The 15,747-nt window shown below is 38.9% G+C and overlaps 1 protein-coding gene across 1 annotated transcript in view; it reads left to right on the top strand.

The window, feature by feature from the left end:
- Positions 1-15,634, top strand: part of uba7 (ubiquitin-like modifier activating enzyme 7) — a 36,080-nt gene extending 20,446 nt beyond the window's left edge. Inside the window, exons 22-24 of the mRNA XM_039797714.1 lie at positions 11,550-11,651; positions 13,082-13,164; positions 14,427-15,634. Of these exons, the coding sequence (XP_039653648.1) occupies positions 11,550-11,651; positions 13,082-13,164; positions 14,427-14,559 (318 nt within the window). The 3' untranslated portion in view covers positions 14,560-15,634. The remainder of the gene's footprint in view (positions 1-11,549; positions 11,652-13,081; positions 13,165-14,426) is intronic.
- The last annotated feature ends 113 nt before the right edge of the window (positions 15,635-15,747 follow it).

The raw sequence follows: 15,747 nt of genomic DNA, 5'->3' as shown, positions 1-15,747 counted from the left end.
TCATTTCTCACTGAAATTGGATACGACTGTCCAATGAAATACAAAGTGTAAGTTTCCATTTAATGTATGCTGCTCTAATCAATATATTGTATATTAACAGTGGGTCTAAATTTAATCTGTAATCTGAAAGGGGTTGCTTGTGATAAAGAATCCACAGAGAATTATCACCCTTAGCTTTACATGACATTTTAGTGTCTTTCAGGTTATTGTTTTGGTTGTACAGTCCGTAACTAACTGTTCTGCTTCACTCTCGCTTTTCTCTTTAACCCTGTTTCCAGCAGAAAAGACTGCTTGAAATGCACTCTTTGTTACTGTCTAGTTGTATAATACTGTACATAGTTAAAAGGAACTGCACTATCATATACAGTGCATGTCTTGTTATTGCAGAAAACAAAACGTCACAAGAGACTAAAGGATATTTCAAGTTCAACATAGATTAATGAGTGCTGAGCTCCTGCAGCTGTAAATGAGCTGCAGCCTCAGTAAAACATGTGGAGTGAAACATCACCCGAGGCCAGGACAGAGGACGACGTGTTACAGCTGGGTATTAAATAGCTCTATTCTCAAGCCCTCCAGCAGCTTGCCCAACTCTCTGTACCAGTATGCTGTCTTTACTTGTCTTCTAGGCTGCCTGCTGGTTGTATGCCATAGAAATACTCCCTCTTCCATGTCTGTGCACACATCCTCCACACCCTAGTCTTAACTTCGTGCCCTTTCACGCTCCCTTGGTGCCCCTTTTCCCCAGCTTGCCCTTTCGGTCTCTAATTGAATTAGCAGTGTTGGAGGCAAGGCTCCTGATCTCAAGGAAGCCACTCCAAGGCCGATACTCACACTGATTCTTTGTTAATTGCCTTCAGAAATGACAGCTATTTCCTGCCTTCACAGGAAGCCGTGTATTGAAACCAGATTTCCCAGTGAGCACTACGTGATCTTGCTCTATGGTCAGTAGAGCACCAGGCGGAGGCAGGGACTTTGTGTTCATCTGCTCCAGCCTCTGTTTCAAATAACTTTTCATTCATAACTTGCTCATCAAAAAAGCCTACTTACAGTTTTTTCCAACTGCTTACAAATGTTTTCAAAACTATGTCTCCTTTTTTCAAAACTCTCCACACAATTCCCAAAACTGCACACACAAAATGCAAAATGCCTCACATCAAAATGAAACACTGCATTCAAAATGCCATAAACACATCTCAAAATGAAGCATTTGCATCAAATGGCCAACACTTTTTTCATAATAGTACATTTTTGGATATACCATGTACACACTGTTGTTCTAAATCTAAAGTCTTTCATAGGCTTATATCTACATTTAAAATGTTCTTGAGTGAAAGTAATCTGCTGAGAGTGGTTGAAAAGTGCACTGTAGTGGCCGGGTTGGAACAGTGGGTAGAGCAGGCGCACATATACTTGGAGGTTTATGCCTCGTCGGACCTGTGACGATTTCCTGCATTTCTCACCTAGCTGTCCTATCAATTACAGGCAGAAAAGCCCAAAAAAGAATCTTTAAAAAAAGAATAATACACTGTAAACAATGCAATGTTACAGTAAAACTGAAAATATTTATTGGGCAAAACATTATGTTTGTAAGAGTAGCACAGTGTTGTATACACTAGCATTAAACAAGAAAACAAAACTACAAACATACTGTATGTAAACCAAAGGTATCATTTTTAGAATAAAGCTGATCCATGACTGATCCACGTCAGTGGTGTGGGCACCTCAAGGGGCGTGGTCTATTTGCATATTTCATTTAACAACATTTAACATTTAGATTTAGATTTAATATTTAGAATTAACATTTTACTTTTTTATTTTACTTTTATAAACATATTGTTAACAAGTTGTTTTATACGAATTTCTTTCTTAAATGTGAGGAAATTAGCTAAATGTGTGGAAAGTGAGCTACAAAATCTAAATATATCAGCTATAAAATTGTATCTGAATTTTTACATTTGGTGCCCCCTAGTTAAATCTTTTAACCTGCAAAACCTGCAGCTATTCTATTTGTGATTTGAGCACTTATATAATTGAAGGTTGCACATATGTCACACAAATAACAGGGACTGGCTTAAATAGAGTACGAGAACAACAAAGGGGGAGATTTACCTCACATGTGGTTAAATCTGTGCTGGCCCTCGCACTGTGCCAGGAAAGAAACAGGGTGAACATGATCTAAGGCACTCTGTACTCCTTCGGGAGCTCCGGCATGGAGCTCCATTGTGCACTTCGTAACTCAAGACCCAGACATGAATAGTGCTCACAGGATAATGAGTAGAAGGCATAGATGGCTTGTGCCTTCTGTTGTTCTCCAGGTTTTTTGTTGTTGGTGTTATTGTGTGGATGGCCTTATGTTTTTAAGTCATCTGTTGTTTTACATGCATTGTTCCGTCACTGCTGTTCTTTAATTCCGCACAGATCATTAACTTCCCATTTGTGTCATCATAAACAATATTATGTCTGTACACGGTTTGTTTGTTGATGTAGCATCAGATAGAGACGGTTATCATCTAGAAAACTGATTATTTCTTTATATTTATGTATATGTAGTATGGCTCAGCATGCCCGCTCCCCATTTAGCCAAATTACTATAAAAAGCCAGAGGTGTTTGGTAGTTAGCAGCTCTTTCAAATAGCCCTCAAACATATCTCCTCATCTCATCCATATTTAAGCCACAGGCCAGATTCTTTAATGAGAAGCACAATAACAGGATGGCTTTTTAGTTAGACAGTTCCCACACTTCAACTAGCTGAATCAGGGTTCAACACTGAGGTCGCATTCACCTCTTTGAAGGGTACTTGAGCAAGGCAGTGAATCCCAACCTGCTTCTAGAGGCACTACTGTAGTTGACCCTGACTCCTGACCTTTCTGGAGGAGCTCATATTCAATTGCTGTTTCCTTGAATAGAGTACAACAATTTATGAAAGAGCTTAAATTTGTAATTTACCCCCCCCCCCTCCCCTTAACAGCTAATCAAAGTTTACCAATCATAACTAACCACAGCAGGTCAAGCTTTGGATTTCTAAACCTCTATATATGGGCACCCGCTCTACCAACTGAGCTATCTGGGCGCCCGATCACTCCAGATTTTGAGTGGCAAATCTGCCACTGTTAACTGCATATGCATGTGAGAATGGAACAATCAGTCATTTACGCCATACTTAATGGAGAAATTATTTTTACAGCCTTTACCAATATTGGAAGCTGATTTTAATTGAATTCAAGGTGTAAGATGAGAGCCTAATACTACTGCTGTGGATTAGTTTTCATGCAGGAAGAGATAATAAAGCTGGCTTTGTGAGGCATGTTCTGAATGTCTTTTATTGACATTGTATTGGTTATGATACCTTAGCTGTGTGCTGTAATAATAAGTTTACTTTGTTCTTCTGCAGTGTTGAAAACGTGTCTCTCTAGATTCAGTGGAATGTTAAATACACCTGAAAGCAGATAAAATTATTATGTCTTTAATTTGATTTTAATACAAGTACACTCTCTCAAATATAACTAAGGAGCGTATTTATCTATTATATTTCTGGTTTGTATAGAGGATCCACTTACTAGAGGTCTCTGTCCTCCTGCTTCATTATTCTCTCATTAAAGCACCAATGCTAGCGGGTGATGGGCTGCTGGTTTCACATTTGTGACATTCAATTTAAGTTCCTAGGCTGTTCCTGATGTCATGAGTTTACAAATTTACACATCAGCTCTGAATTCTACAGGCCTTCTGTTATGTCTTTCTTCCTTTTTCCACTTCCTTTCTCTAACAATAGGAACCGTTACCTCATACATATACACAAAGCCTCCCAGCTTATATATCTAAAGTCACATGTGGCTAATTGTGCAGGACAGTCTGTCTACTTGCTTTCTGTCTGCAGACTGCATGTTGTTCTGCCTTGCAGTATGTATACAGTGCACATGAGGCAGTGACTAACAATATACCCGTGTCCAGGTTCTGTTATGGAAATAGAAATAAAGTAACTTTTTACTGATCATTAAAGCCACATGAATGTGCTCATAAAGAACTTGGAACAGTTTATGTACATCCACAGACTGGGACTGCAGGGTTATTAATCCTAATTAGTGTTTATCATGGATTTTATGTTCTATGCTTAACAAGCAAATTAATGGTTTTGCCTTTGAAATGCCTGATACAGGAACTTGCACCAATTTGCAACAGTCAGTTTGGCAAAGCTGAGCTCAGTCATCTTTAGGGTGGCAGTTGAAATCAAAAATATGGCTATATTGTGTTTCATGTTTACAGCCAAAAGAAGCCCGTCATTGGTAAGTAAGGAATCACCAAGGTGATCACAATTTATACTGAGGAGGAAAACAAATGACTGTACCAAATTTCGTGGCAACCCATCCAACAGTTGCTGAGACATTTCACTTAAAACCACAAATATCAAGCTGATGGTGGCGCTAGAGGAAATCCCCAAAGTCATGAAAATTCAACATCTCTTTTTCTACGTGTGCAAATCACAGTTAAGATTGGGGTTAACATGGGATCCTGGCTTAAAGTAAGTAATGTTTCCTCTGCTGTATCTGGGCAGATGCAGCTTTAATTGGCTCCCATTATGTGTTCAGTGCCTTGTGACCGCTATGGATGTCTCATGTGTCTTATTTGTTTGTGTCCAACATCAGATAACCTTACAGCTTATTAACTGCTGACAGGAATTGAACATCATATTGACCCACAGATATCAATAACTTGCTACAGTGACATACTGCATTGCACCACGTAACCAAATAGTGTGACCTTTGGTTACTAAAGCCTTTTATCAATGCTACAAGCTGGGATGTAGCAACAGAGGACACACATACAGTATATTCAGAGCTGTGTGTTGTTATAAATTGATTTGTGTGAATGAAACATTTGCAGATGTGTGTCCCAATTCTATACTACATACCAATAAACAGTATGTGCTATATTCAATTTAATTTATTTATAGTGTCAAATCATAACAGGAGTTATCTCATGCCACTTTACAGATAGAGTAGGTCTAGACCACACTCTATAATTTACAACAATTCCCCCCAAGAGCAAGCATTTGGTGCGACAGTGGCAAGGAAAAACTTCCTTTAAACAGGCAGAAACCTCGGATAGACCCTGACTCTCGTTGGATGGCCATCTGCTGCTGCCGATTGGGACACAGAGACACTGATACAGATATACAGAAATATGATTTATAATAATGATAGCAGTTGGTGTGATGAACAGTGGTATTTATATTCTCAATAAAGATAATAGAACTATGACTAGAAATAATAGTAGTAGCAGTGCAGGGCGTAGCAGGGCTTTGAGCAGGACCACAGCACTAGCTGCAGCCACGATTTAGGTGCCACCCCAATCCAAGAAAATCTGCGAGGCGGGAAAACATAAGGACTTTGGGCAATAAGCTACCAAACCAATCAAATCAAGTAGTGAAATGAGCGCAATACTAAGGCTGTCGTTGTCAACGTCAAAATGAATATTGAAATCTCCTACATTGATTACTTTTCAGAATACGGACCTGGAGCACGGTACACAACAACAAATATAATTGGCTGTAATATTTTCCAAGTTGGATGTGAAAGATTAAGAACAAGGCTTTCAAACAAGTGATCATTTCATTTAGGTTTAGGATTAATTACTAGGCTTGAGTTGAAAATGGCTCCAACTCCCCCTCCCCGGCCAGAGTCTCGAGGAATATGAGTATTAATATGACTGTTGAGTGAGTGTATTCATTAAGGCTATCATATTCTTCATGACACAGCCATGTTTCGGTAAAACAGAATAGATCAATATGGTTATCTGATATCAACTTGTTTACAAGTACTGCTTTAGAAGACAGAGATCAAGTACAAATTTAATTTTCATATTATGTTCTACTATTGCAGTGGTGGTTTTATAGTAATCATATACGTCATAGTGTCATCAATGTTCTTTGCCGTTTTGTAAAAACATAATCAAATAGGCGTTGCACTTACACAAGACTCGGTAACACTTTATGATAGCCATGACTAATAAATGGTAAATTGATAGTTAATTAAAAAAAATTGTTATTTTACTAGTAACAAACAATTAAATGATCATTAATAATGTTTACTAACTGTTAATAATGCTATAATTTGTTATTTTAACAGTTTATTGTTGCACACATCATAACATTTGACATATTATATACATTTATTTTATATGTAAAGTAAGTAATTAACATGATTATAAAATTACTAATAATTAATAAACATTATAAATCATAATGTCATTGTTTGTGACCAGTAAAATAACTATTAGCTAAAGTGTAGTTTACTATCAATTTACCATTTATTAATGATGGTTATTATAAAGTGTTTAAAAAGTGTTTTCTCAGTGAATCATTCCATCTTAAAATATGCCCAATCATCTCACAAAAAAAGTCCTTAATAAAGAACTTGCATGTATTACAAATGTTTGTAATTAAGTAAGCAGCTCTATCACCCATAATCTTGTGTCTTGTGTTGGGACTATCAGATGCATCACTTTGAAGCATTTTGATCATAATTCATTGCTTTATAACTGCGACTTAGTCTCTTTGAGTGTCTCTGCAGGCTCCAGCATGTCAGTGGGCCATTTGTATTAGAGGAGGATTTTATTGACTCAGTCCTTCTGCCCCAGGTCATTTTCAGTCATGCGGAGTGTTGTTTTCTTCTCATTTGAAAGACAATCAATCACATTGACATTCTGTTTGCTGTTTTACACGTCAATGAAAGCCTTTCAAAAGCAACGGGCTGCTTTTAATCTGAGTATCCAACTCAGCACTCTCCTGAGAAGTGTTTGCATGCTGCTGCTGCTGCCTGCTGCTCCTCCTCGCACCAGTCAGAAGTCATCCTTCAAAACATACAGTTTACAATTATAACAACGTATCGTTAATACTGATTTTTAATGCATTTTGTTTGGTGTATTGTTTTAATGTATTTAAATGTCCTTGAGAGGAGTGTATGGCTGGTATCCGGTCGATTCTCTGGGGTGTTAGAAATACTTGCAGTGGGCTGAAGGGAGCAGTTGGAGGTCCCAGCCATCTGTTTCTTCATTGAAATCCAAAGGGAGTGGTAATCAATAGTGACCAGGTAGCAGATGACACTCCTGATCAGACAAAGGGCACACATAACACATAACTGTACTGTTGTTCCTTTGTAAAAAAAATAAATAAATAAATAAAAAATAGGCCATACAAGAAAACATGTTCCTGTAGATATAAACTGCACTTTACCAGCATAATCTTCTTCAAAACAGGATTGTCATCTTGTGATACTATGTGAAGTAATCCTTTAACTCAGCAAAAAAGACAAACCTGTACGCTTTAAAAAAATACTTTTTTCCCAGTTTATCTGAAATAACCTTGGTGCATACCTGCTTGTACTGCAATAACAGCATATACAGTAGTCAGCTTGACTACCATATGTTTAGAAATGTGGCTTGACTAATCTCGGACATGATGTCTTAGTGAAATTAACCAGATTGTGTATGAAATGAAATCTAAGGCAAGCTAAAGCAGATTAAGATGAAAATATATGAAAAGACTACACAGACCTTCCATCTGCCTCCCCTAAAGCTCACTTTGAAGCCCTCCAAAGGGAAATAGTTGCCTTTGAAGAAACAGGCCTCTAGCCACAACGGGTTATAAAAATGTTTCCACTGTTGGGATTCTGTACAGATAATGAAGCTGAGGCAGGAGCGTGCCTCAGCAGTGCTGTTTCTTGTGGCAGACTGCAGGGAGGAGGACTTATCGAGGCTTCCTGTCTCCAAAAATGTTCCATTGTCTTAAAGGGCAAGATTAAAAACTCACTTTATGATAACACTCCACGTGCAGTGACCTGTGCAAAGTGACCAGCATGACTGTGTTTCCTGAAGGGGGGCACAATCAGACTTGGATTCATTCTACCTCCTTATCAGGTTCACTTGGCTGAACTTCCTCTGCGCTACATTCCCATGGCCTCACGTATATCTGCAGTCAGAGGCATCTATTTTTGGGTTCAGCTGCCCTTGTTATCATGAGAGTCTTTTTATTCTATTGTGTATCAGGTCCTATGTTGTTAAACTGCCTTAGTGAGTGGGTAATTCTAGCACTATTTATATTGAAAGAAACTAAAACTGATTTTAAAATGTAAACATGAAATGTGAATTTAAAGTGGCTATATGGCTATATGGCTTTCAGTTTGTGTTGATTCCAGTGGCTGCTTTGAACAAAAGCTGTAGTGTTTTTAACCACACCTGCTGTTGTAAAGGTCTTTTTTATACAGTGCTGTATTACCCACTGAGTTAGAGTTATGGTGCGGTCATATATTTGTGATGAATTATTTGCGCAGACAGAAAATCATTAATTTACAATAAGAGAATACGTCACAGATGCATCGTTGCATTTCAAGTGTTGCACACGGTAATCTAGCCTACTTTGGATGTATCGTGAGCTAAACAAAGTATACCGTTATCACTGTAACTGTGTCACGAGCCAAAGCATTAAGAGTTAGTTGTAGCAACCAACGTAATAATAACTTCGATTTATATAGCGCATTTCATGAAACCCAGGGACGCTTTACACAGGTACAAGGGGACGTGGGAAAAGAAAATAGTAGGCTAACACAAACACGGACTAAAAGGATAAACGTCCGCACTAAATGGAAGGGGGACGTATGTCATTGTGTTCCTTTATTGTTTTGGAAAGACCAGCTGTGTCATGTTTTAGGGGGAAGTTCAAAGCTCCATTTATAATACAGACTACAATATGTGGACAGTAGATGAGAGATTTGGCTGTCCTCCAACAACAGACTAGACAGAGTATAAACTTATGTGTCCACCACTGTGGCTTTACTCCAGGCCTGTGAAGCATCACAGGTGACCTCTCATACAGTAATGCTACATTTTAAGACAGCCTTGCCCAGCTTTAATTGGGTGGACTTTTATGTTATTATGCAACGCATTCTCATGAACTGGTTCGTATGAGAACAGCCTGTATTATGTTAAATCTGTTTAGTAGATTTTCCTTTTGATTCTTTTTTTTTGTGACAGCAGTGTCCACCTTGAGCATGTTTGGTTAATTATTAAAATATAACAGTGGATAAAGATGTCTCTATATATAGCAAAATAACTGCATTTGGGCTCCAAAAAAAGCAGATTTAGTTATTTTCCACATTGGTAATTTGGTTCAATGTTGCTCTGAGAGGAAAACAATAACTTTTTGCTTCGCAATCCTTCTCTTTTTCCAGAGATAACTGTATCATTGGGCAATTTTAGTTTTTTTTATGGTAGAGGTTTCATGACAAAAAGATACTGTCATTTTGATTGTGGGAAACCATTTGTAATTGTTTCCAGCAGCCAGTTTGGTTCCAGCGTTCTTGCTTATTTTTTCTCTCTGCTATAGTGTTGAATAGTTGACGTCACTCTACACACGGACTGATGGGGTAGTAGATTGGCTTCAGGTTCCTGCCAGAGTTGTGCGACAGATATGAGAGAGAGGAAGGGAGAATAGAGTAAAAAATAGCCTGCATGCCTGCTTAGCATTGTGTAAAATCAGCATCTGTACACAAAAGCACGCTGGCATGGAACCACTGAATGAAAGAGGTCAATTTTTTGTCTAATAAGTCTGACATTTAACTTTGCTATTGCATGGTCATTTAAAATAATGGTCTTTTGTACTACAAGTGCATTTCAGGCTTAAGTTATGTTCTGCCAATAGGAAGTTTGAAGTTATACTGATAATTCACTCACCATAACCATTAAAGAAGCTAACATAACCAAGGGTAAGAAATGCATCATGCAAACACAACGTGCTTTGTCTTAAAATGGGACAAAGGACCCAGACACCCTGTCAGACTTGAGGAGAAGTATGCCTCGAGTGTGTCTCCATAACCCCAAACCCCATAAGTGGTGGGAGTTGTGAGGGGTAGTCGAGAAGTTCCCCTTGGCTGCTGGAGCAGAGATAATTGGACCCAGGTTTAGCCAGAGTTTAAGTATTCACATCTTGAGCCAAGTTTTGATCTTCACAACTTCTTTCACCAGACAGCGCCTGTGTGATCAGGGTTGTCTGGCTACGTGACACATATTGACAAGGAAGGAATCCTGACTCATTTCAGGTCAGGTGATGTTTTCTTCTGAGGTCCTACACAGGTGGATTATAATGTTTATGGTAAACATGTGGTGGCATGTGAAAACCAGTATCTGTCCATTGACATAAGAAACGTTTGCAGGGGTTTGAATTGATCTGTCTGGCTGTCAGGACTTTGTGCTCAGTATTTGTTTAAAGGTCATAGGTCGATCCTATAGGAATAGTAACTTAGAGAACACTGAGTTGCTGTCGGGTCATCCGTCTCATGAGATATGAGGGCTGTGATGCATTACTGTAGAGTACTGTGTTTGTAAAGTTTTCTCAATGAATGACATTGGTTAAGCTTCATTTATCGGTAAATATTTTGCAATTTTGAAATACCTTTTAGTCCAAATATCCATCCCCAGAGCCCAAAGTAATGTCTTCAAATTGACAGAAAACTCAAATATGTTTTGATACTAGTGCTGATATGATAGCAAGGTTTTAAAAAAAAAAAAAATAATGTATTTCTACAAAACCCTATTTTTTAAGAATTATTTAGTACAAGCTTTGATTTAAATCAGAAACTACAGTACCAGGCAAAAGATTGGACACACTTTGGTTCTGTATCTGATTAAAGAATACGTAAACAAGATCACAAATGTGACCAGATGTTCTATGTCAGCTTTCAGTCCTTGGTTTGGATGCTCTTGTGACACATGTTGGTCTATTTGGTGGTGGTTTCTATTTTTTAACTTAATGATAATTGGAAAAAAGCACATTGCACATCTATCAGCAAAAGAGGACTGGTCCCAGTCTAAAAACCCACAGTCTACTTAACACAGCAGACTGAAAGAACAACTGGAAATTCTGACTGAAAATGGCCCCTCAAAGCTCAATCTTCAGCTACTTGAAGTGCAATCTGGCAGGGTGTCTGGAAAAATTCCTATGTTGTTATTTCACTGCCTGGAGCAAGACCTTTATATTCACAGAGATGCAGTTTTATAAGAAACATTCTTCATCTTTTTCTCACGTTGCACGAATATCATCTGCTCCAAACTGCACTGACATGGCTGCATGTATTTGTTTTACTAGCACAGGACAATGGTAAAACTGGTAAATCAAGTAAGTCTTTTAGACGGAAACCTGAGAAAAGCAAGAGGGTCACTTCATCACACATAAGGAAGCACCTTCTTGACCTCATCGCGGCTTGTTCGGGTCCACGCCGTAGCTTTCAGAGGGCTGCTGATTGTTCTCAGCTGCTTTATAACACAGTGATGAAACATGCCATCCCTCTGTCTGTGAGTGTCCAGGACTCTTGTTATGGACCCAACATTTTCTGCACATCCCTCATAGCAAGTAGTACTTAGTCTGTCAACTCTGTGTGTGTGTGTGTGTGTGTGTGTGTGTGTGTGTGTGTGTGTGTGTGTGTGTGTGTGTGTGTGTGTGTGTGTGTGTGTGTGTGTGTGTGTGCACGCGCGTTGATGTATGTGATGTGTCTATCGGCAGGTCGCAGGAAAGAAATACACCCTGTGGGATGACTTCCTCGTTGAGGGCAGACGTGCCGGTCAGCAGGAAATGACCTTGCGAGATCTGTTCAAATATATCAAGGTACGGCCTCCTTATTTCTCTCAGCAAGGAAACACACACTTTCTTCACACCCGGTGCTACTGAGTACATATTTTATGCATGTTTTTTTGTTGTTTTTTATCCTTAAACTTGTTCACCTTCCTCCAGTGCACACAATGGCCATTGTTTCAAATGATTGGCCACTTTGCACCTTCCATTCACAACTTCAGGACAAAATTCTACCATCCTGGAAGAATGTCATGCTGTTGTTGAACCAATGACTTTATTCCACTGCTTGAACGATGTTTGGAACCTTTTCCCCAATGCATATGTGTACGTATACATGGTCATCTCGCTAATTATGGCTAATGTGTATTCACTGCAAGAAAAAAGAAACCTCAGATAATGTGTTGATTAGTGATTTTTAGAGCTGCTAGTTGGTGGATGTTGTCACCTTTGGACAGAGCCAAGCTAGCTGGTTCCCCGTTTTAAGTTCTCGTGCAAAGTTTAGATATTACAGTGGTACCAGTCCTCTCTCTGCAAGAAAGCAAATAAATGTATTTCCAAAAATATCAAGCCTTTTTTTTTTAAAGGCCTCTACTTATCTTCATACAACCTAGATTTAATGATTCGTAAGAAATGTCATTAGATGGGTAAACTGAGATTGTTTGAAACAACTGGATTACATATTGTGTTTTTAATACCTAAGATGCTGCTTTGTACAAAATTAACACCAAAGAACTAGTAATAGATAGAGTGGATAAACATGTCAGGACTGTTCCAGTCAAAGTCAAATTGTTGGACAGCTGACAAGAGTTTCCACGACACTGACAAATGTCAAACTGTCACTTCCACCATCCTAAATATCATACTGTTTGTTTTTCTGACAACATATAGAAAATAGTTGAGCATAAACTGGTTGATTAGGTGATTGCACCCTAGTGTCCCAGAATACAATGTACACTTATAGAAGACACTTTACCTACCAATTGTAGCCAGGATATGTGTCTGCATGTCCTATAGTAGTAGTAGTAAATGTGATGTAGTATAAACCTATCCTATTGCTCTTACATACTCAGTACAGTGTCTTTATAATACGATATAGGTCACTTGCAACAGAAATGTCTGAGCACATGACTCCTTACCTGTTTTTTACAACACAACAGACGTTAGGATTATTGATTCTGTTGGAGTTTGTTCTGAGGAGGCAAAGGGAAAATAAATTGGCAAGTGATCATATTTGCTCCAGGTTTTGTTTAACCTTTGACTGGCCGGGTTCCCCTTGGTTTGTTTGTGGAGACACAGAGTAGCTTCCTGAACTGCTGAAGGGGTTTGAGGCCACAGGTCATCATCAGCTCTGCAGACGGCTGACCTCTGCATAATGCATGCAGGCAATACTCAACTCTCATCTCTTTGTATGCATTGTCTGTTATATTGTACTGTATATTCAACTGAATCATTTCTTTGTACAGGATCAATATAGCTTGAGCGTCTGCGGCCTATACTACGGAGCAGCTATGTTATACACGGGGCAAGAAGAGAGGCTCGATCTGAGGTATGTCTAGCCAAGACAAAGATACAGTGCAATTTTGCATACGCATGGTTACACACGGCATGCTACCCAGGGCACATAAACAATCACAATAAGCAGCCTCCCCTTTGTTTAGAGGCTAATGGCAGGATGAGGTGTTTCCTCCGAGCTTGTGAGCAGAGAACCTGTTGACACACTAAACTCATCACTGAACACTGTCGAGTGAGGCCGATCCTCCTCGGGTTTCCTTCTGTTTGTGGACAAGAGTTAAAGAGTTAAATTAGAGTGAACCTTTTTTTTCTGGCATCTGAGAAGTCACGTTTTTTTTGGGCCTTTTCAGCGTTGCAGCATATCATAAGCCCCGGGGTGTTTGAATTTTATCAGGTGCCTCATGCTGTGAACTCCTCATCAATAACTAAAATACAGCAGAATATGCACCCTCAGGGATGTTTCAATTCCATGTAACTGTAATAAATCAGGTTTAACATAGACATTTTACAAGCAATGGTTTACTGAGTAAATTGAGATATTTGATTGTAATTGTTCTATGCTCAAATCTTGCTGTGAGGCCTTCATGTTCATGTCTCTGGGTAGGTGGTGTTGTTGGTGTTGTGGTTAGATTAAGCTGCAGGGGGAGAAGGGCAGCGTGCTGGCCATGTGGACACACATGACAAATGCTCTCTTCAGTAGTCACCTCCTCTGCAGTCACCCTGCTCCAAGCTTCCTGTGTTGGGCTAGTGAGGGGGAACTTGAAACCTAAAAACTCAGATAACATTCAACATAATTTAATTGTATAGCTGCTATTACTCTACATTTTTTTTATTGTCAAAAATTCCCATGAAAAGACCAAAGCCAACAGCGCATTCTCAATACCTTTTGGACTTCCCAACCACGTCTGTGGCCCCAATTAATCCATTGATTAATACTTGTCTAGTATTTCCAGCAGCAGGATGGTGTATGTAGAATTTACAAGCCACTTATGGCAGTCTGTCTTATAGAGAAATATGCTTTCAAGTTTTGGATACATAAATACTTAGCATGAATTCATAGTTGGTTTTTGGTCTTTTTATGGGATTTGTTTATAAAAGGAAAAGGCAAAACAATGTGTATGGCCCTTGATGATGATGAAAAGAAACTTTTTAACAGCTAAATTAATTTAAATGTGTGTTAGAATTAAAATATATTAATATGATAGAATAAATAAATTTAAAATAATGTTAGATTGATACTTTTTCCATGCATACTCTCCTCCCAGACAAAGCTTACATATACAGTATTTTTTGCAGTGTTTCTGACGTGGTGAAGATGGTCACCAAGAAAGATATCCCTCCACACAAGAAGATGCTGGAGTTGATCTCCTCATTTGCTGAAGATGAGGACTGTGAGTCAGTCCCACCTATCAGATACGTACTGTTGTGATGCCACCGATTCCACAAAGTTTCCAGTGAAAAGGCTTCACATGGAACCGCTTCAACGTGACAAAGCAAACTTAACGCTCCTGTGACATCATATCAGTTAAAAACATCCTCATTTTGTTGCTTTAGCTGTTGCTTACGCAGATTCATATCTGAATGTTTTTTCCCCAGCACTGACTGTCTATTCCTTTCATTTCCTTTAACATTTTTTTTATTTTATTGTTAATGACACTGATCATGTAGTGAATAAGTGAATAATTCCACAACCACAGTGTCTAATATATTGCCCTATCCCTTAGCCATGTCCCAAAAAATACCACAGCATGCACAAAGATTAATATCCTTTCCTCTTTTTTTTATGCTAAGTTTACACAAAAGTGTAAATTAAGCAAACTGTACTTTCCATACAGAAATACCAGAGATGTTACCAAAAAGTTCTGTCTGCTTTTGGTTTTCATTTAAATGTAAAATGTGTCTTCCGAGAGGTCAGGCTAAGAGGTTGTGAAGATGCTTGCCAAGGCATATGGATAAGATGATCTGGCGCTGCTGGGGCAGTACTGGCCTGGTTTCAAGGTTTAATTCAGGTCAGACTGAGCAAGATTTTGAAGGGGTGCAGTCAGAACAGGCAGTTGGCACAGTAGGTACAGTGCTTTGATGCTTCGGGGTGTTCTTGCCATCTGGACACAGCTGTCTTGTTTAAATCCCTGCACACGTGCATCCCCCCTCCCTCCCAGAAGAATCCCAGAACAGGTCAGAGTGGAGAAGCTGGACTCATCTGCAAAGCTCTTGTCTGTCCTCAGATGGCTTATGTGCACGCCCTGCCCTTTTTCCAAAACCTCACGATGTGTTTCACTTCACACCCTCACATTAACTTAGTGTCATTTTGTCAATGCTCTGCTCTCCCAGTTGGCTTTTTGAATCTTGTCATGAAGAATCCTCTCTGAAATGATCACTGCAACTACTTATAGGGGTTATTAATTCACAGTGGAATTCGGCCTGGGTTTGAATGATGCTGTTTGTGATTCAATTATGTTTGAACAATAGTAATTCAATAAATGTGTCTATGAGGAACCATGTTACATATGTGTACTTCAATAATAAACTTCAGTTCCCTTAACATCTGTTTATAGGACACACACTTTACTTTCACTTTACTACGATTACCACACCACACCCATCCTCCCATTAAAAG

Source organism: Perca fluviatilis, chromosome 4, assembly GCF_010015445.1.
Source record: "Perca fluviatilis chromosome 4, GENO_Pfluv_1.0, whole genome shotgun sequence".
Lineage (NCBI taxonomy): Eukaryota > Metazoa > Chordata > Actinopteri > Perciformes > Percidae > Perca > Perca fluviatilis.
Note: the sequence above shows the minus strand (reverse complement) of the source record. Positions and strands in the feature narration are given on the sequence as shown.